This window comes from Orbicella franksi, chromosome 8, assembly GCF_964199315.1.
Source record: "Orbicella franksi chromosome 8, jaOrbFran1.1, whole genome shotgun sequence".
In the NCBI taxonomy this organism is placed as follows: Eukaryota; Metazoa; Cnidaria; class Anthozoa; order Scleractinia; family Merulinidae; genus Orbicella; species Orbicella franksi.
In genome coordinates, this window is record NC_138152.1 from 29,857,244 (window position 1) to 29,861,458 (window position 4,215).

The 4,215-nt window shown below is 37.4% G+C and overlaps 3 protein-coding genes across 3 annotated transcripts in view; all 3 read left to right on the top strand.

The window, feature by feature from the left end:
* The window catches only part of LOC145494540 (uncharacterized), a 3,780-nt gene extending 2,551 nt beyond the window's left edge, over positions 1 to 1,229 (top strand). Inside the window, exon 5 of the mRNA XM_081474033.1 lies at positions 800 to 1,229. Coding sequence (XP_081330159.1) covers positions 800 to 1,041 — 242 coding nt within the window. The 3' untranslated portion in view covers positions 1,042 to 1,229. The remainder of the gene's footprint in view (positions 1 to 799) is intronic.
* LOC145494542 (uncharacterized) overlaps positions 1 to 3,148 on the top strand; it is a 29,362-nt gene extending 26,214 nt beyond the window's left edge. The window contains exon 3 of the transcript XR_014050266.1: positions 2,792 to 3,148. The gene's annotated coding sequence lies outside the window, so the exon portion shown is untranslated. The remainder of the gene's footprint in view (positions 1 to 2,791) is intronic.
* Positions 1,304 to 2,162, top strand: LOC145494341 (uncharacterized). The gene is made up of 2 exons (XM_081473783.1): positions 1,304 to 1,367; positions 1,855 to 2,162. The coding sequence occupies exons 1-2, from the start codon at positions 1,304 to 1,306 to the stop codon at positions 2,160 to 2,162; spliced, it is 372 nt and encodes a 123-aa protein (XP_081329909.1).
* Positions 3,149 to 4,215: the final 1,067 nt, after the last annotated feature.

The window sequence follows — 4,215 nt, forward strand, 5'->3', positions numbered from 1 at the left end:
TCGTCTTGTCTAACAAACTACTTTCTTTTGTAAAACTGCTTTCAAGAAAAGCAATTCGCCAAACTAATTCATGAATGATGCATCTCAGCGGTGGATATTTTAAAATTCGAACCGCTCAGGGAACCAATCAGAATTCTCCTTTCCATCCTGGATCAGTTTGCCATATTGGAAGGACTGTTATTGTTGAAAATAAAAAAAAGGACACGACTCAGTAATGTTGTTTGCTACCTCCTCGCTACTACGGCACGCTTTGACATTAACATTAACAACACTTAGAAAGGACAGGGGTGGGGTGTGGAGCTAAAAGAGCCCACGTGGACTTAAACGATTAAAAACATTTTTTAAAATTTAGATATTTACAAAAGCTGTCAAATTTCGTGACTTTATCTGCCGCTGGTTTTTCCATTAAGAATTCTGACTTCGTCGCTGAGCATTGGTAATGATATTACGTTTTCCTGATAAATACTATTTGAATATTTTCCTGTTCAGGACTTTAAATCATCTATTAAGAGTATTGATCACTGCGACCCAAAATTTAGAACGAGAAATTCCAGATAAAAAAATATTTTAAGTTGCACAGTGACTTAAAACGACCACATATAAAATATGTTTTCGAACCAACAGTACATCCAGTTTAGTTAGCGTCACATTTACGGTGCAAGCAATGATAGTCACCTTATAACTATTGAAGATAACAGTGTTATTTATTCTTAGCAAATCAACTTTCAACATGGTCCACTAAAACAAATGCTAGGTACAAAATGGATCCAAAGAACGTTCTTCTGTGTCATTTTTGCAGCGGGTCTTAAATATTCCAGAATTGTGGGAAACAGCCAGAATTTTTTGACATGGCTGGATAAATGGTTAAAGCCTGTGACTCGCCAATCTTCTTACTGGAATCGCTGTTACCAGGCAACTGTAAATGGCTGGTCTTCCTCTACCTTCCATTCAAACTGTGACGGCAAAGGTCCAACTGTCACAATAATCCGTGCTGGAAAATATATTTTTGGAGGATACACAAGTGTGTCATGGAGTAAGTGACATGATCAATTTCATCATATCACAGGCCACCCAAGCTCAAGCTGTAAGTCAGCCATGATCATATTTCACAATAGCAGTCACGGAGAAATATGGGAAAAGAGTTTTAAAAAGAATTTTAAAAAAGGAATATTTACAACATAGTTTGGGGTAGTTAAGTGCTAGAAAATTCTTAACCAAATGCCTTATCTTACTTCCATGGTGTATTACTTGCTGTGTTTACGCGCCTCTTCTCTGATTCGTGACGGTTTAGGCAGATATCGGGATGGAAGAACTTTATAGGAAGGGGTACAATGGCTTCGAATCATTAAGCAGGGAAACAAAAAAAGGTTAATACCAAAGAAAGGCAAATAAGTTAATGATACTAAGAATTTTCTGGATAACTTATCGTGATAAACAGGCCGATAGAAACACTTGCGTTTTTAAACGCCTTGATGTTCCTGGCTAACTGACAGCTTTACAGCTCGATATTAATTTTATGAAATTTATAAAACGGGACATGGAAGTTACGTTCTGTCTGGAATGGGGGGAGCTGTTTCCAGTCTCCCACCGGGCTTGCTTATCCCAGAATTGAAGTTATTAAAAACTTAGGAGACATTTAACATAAAGGAACCGAAGAACTTAAGATTAACACTACAAGAAATAATGCCGAGCTACAAATAATAGTAAAATTTTGCGGGCCAATCAAATTAACGTTGTCGGTAATACGTCATTACTAAACTGTCCAAAGTGTCAGTAAACATCATTAATGTTGGACTCCTTTTTCCATTGATTATTTCAAATGAGGTGGTTGTTCATATCACTACGATTCCGCAGCCTTTCTCTTCTCATTGGTTAACAAGCCTGGTTGGCAGCCACTAAAGCTAGATCAAACAGGAAAGTATAGTTATCTTAGAAGATATTCCATCTACAGCTGCTCTCACTATGGACCAACATTTGGAGGAGGACACGATATTCACATTGCCAACAACGCTGCATCAAACACCAACTCATACTCAAACCTTGGACACGACTACAGCCCGCCAGCTGGTTACAGCTATGGATCCTCCTTCTCACGATCATTCCTGGCGGGTGGTTACCCCTTCCGACCTGACGAAGTCGAAGTCTTCTGTGAAACTACCTGAAGAAATCGCGGAGCTTGCAGTCTTAGTTTTACACACCCTGTACAGAACAACTAAACTTTTGCAATTATACAAGTATATATAGAAACTGTTGGTAAATTATAGAAGCGCAATATAATCAGAAAATTTCAATATAGCCGATGATATCTCAATCAATAGGTTAGTACAAAATCGAGTAGTCACGTATCCTTAGTCGAAGATAAACAGTTTACTTTGAGCGGCTTACTTGTTTGGTAATTGCCATTAAAGGATGGTTTCATGGCTCCGTGTTATAACAAGCTATAACGTTAACTGAGCTACTGACTTCTGCGAGAACTGAATTTCCTTTCAGACTTTCCCCTCAGTCACAGTAACACGGTGATAGCAGTAATGTTTCTCATTAGAATTTCTTACTCTCTGTTTTAATTAATACCTATATTGTTTATCCACCAATCGAATAAAAGTAGATAACGTGTGTGTGTGTGTCCAGAGTAAGACCTTAGCCGCCGAATGAAAAAATTTAACGTTTAACTGACTAAACTGAATTCGAAGTTTTGCTTGATAAATCCGCTGACATCTTGATAAAATTTGGGCATCAGTCTTTCTGGTTTCACAAATTATAGTCTGTAGTTGCTGAACTACATGTGGCTCAGTAAAAAAACTGAACAAGGTAGTAGTTTATAGTCGCGCTATAACTTGTACATGCGCTGAACCGTGAAATTGTCCCTTAAGAAGGAGAATCTTGATGCTGAGTTTCAATTGATTGAATTCCACGAACATCATACCAGGATAAGTTGCAAGTTACAGGATTCCAGCTGGTTTTGATTTCTTATTTTATTCAAGTAAAGGATTTAGAAAAAGGATATTGAGAAAGTATAATAGAGTAAGGATTTTTTTTGTGTTTTTTTTTTGTTTGTAGTAACTATGAATTGTCTTTTGAGAGTGCTAACGTAGAAAATAAATACGTGTCAGGCACACCGTTATAAAAGCTTGTAACAATAAAATAGAGCAGGGTGAAAATAACGCGTTGTTTTGTGTTTGTGTTCGTTCTTATCTAGGCGAAAAGAAATCTTTTTTATCACTGTTATTAAGAATTGTCAAAGTCTAATTGCCTCTGCTATACCTGCCTTTAGGGAAATCGTAGTAGTTGTATTTAAAGTTTGCAATGAAGTCTTGAACTTGTTTCGGTACAACATATGGAAACAACTCTTCAGACGGTGATCATAGTGACGACTGTACCAACAATCGCTGAGATAGACCTCAGTTCTATCTCAGCTATCGTAGCGCGACGGTTGACCATGTAATTTATCACCAAGTGTCCTTAACTTTTATAGCAAGTAAAAGTTTAAAACTTTCTTTTATTTTAAATTTTGCATCAAAACTTGCTTACAACTTCACAACGATTTCAAATTGACTCACTTTGCTCTCGACGTCGTGCGCCAGAAATTTAAAGCCGTTAAGAAATGAAAGTGATGTTAACAACTACCACAAAAGGTTTTTCTTGGAGTCATGACACTCAACTTTGGACACTGTCGCCTTCTACGGGAGGAAACCGCTCGTAAGAGCTTACTTGCCGTCGATTTGAAAAAAACAACAACAACAACAATAAAACGATCGACAGCAAGCGGTGTTATAGCACGAGCAATGACGAACAGAAGACAACGAAAATTCAGTAAAGAAAAGCAACCGGATCTTATTACAAAAGATCTTGGAGAAATATAAATAGCCTGCTTGAAGAGTTTGCCCGGGCAGGATGTCGTGAGAAGAACTGTCTTAGCTTACCGGGAAATGCTCGAAGATTCTCTTTGCTCATTTAATAACAGTTCAAAATTCAATTGAGACATAATAACCAAAAGCCTTATTCTTCGGTCTATGCTTTATCATATCGCTGAACACGCGTTACAGCGAGCAAATGATTTCTCTAGTAAGTCGATCCCTTGTCACTTTATTATCGAGGTTTCAATCAAGTTAAATTACATGTGTTCGTAAGCTAAACAACTCCTTAAACTATGCAGTCCGACGTCATAAAGTGCTTTCTTTTCTTTCACTGAGCTTCGAAAATATGTGTTCTATTTCT

Coding starts and splice junctions, on each gene's coding strand:
- LOC145494341 (XM_081473783.1), top strand. CDS start 1,304: ATGGAAGAACTTTATAGGAAGGGGTACAATGGCTTCGAATCATTAAGC. Junction 1,368..1,854: donor AAGCAGGGAAACAAAAAAAG/GTTAATACCAAA, acceptor ACGATTCCGCAG/CCTTTCTCTTCTCATTGGTT.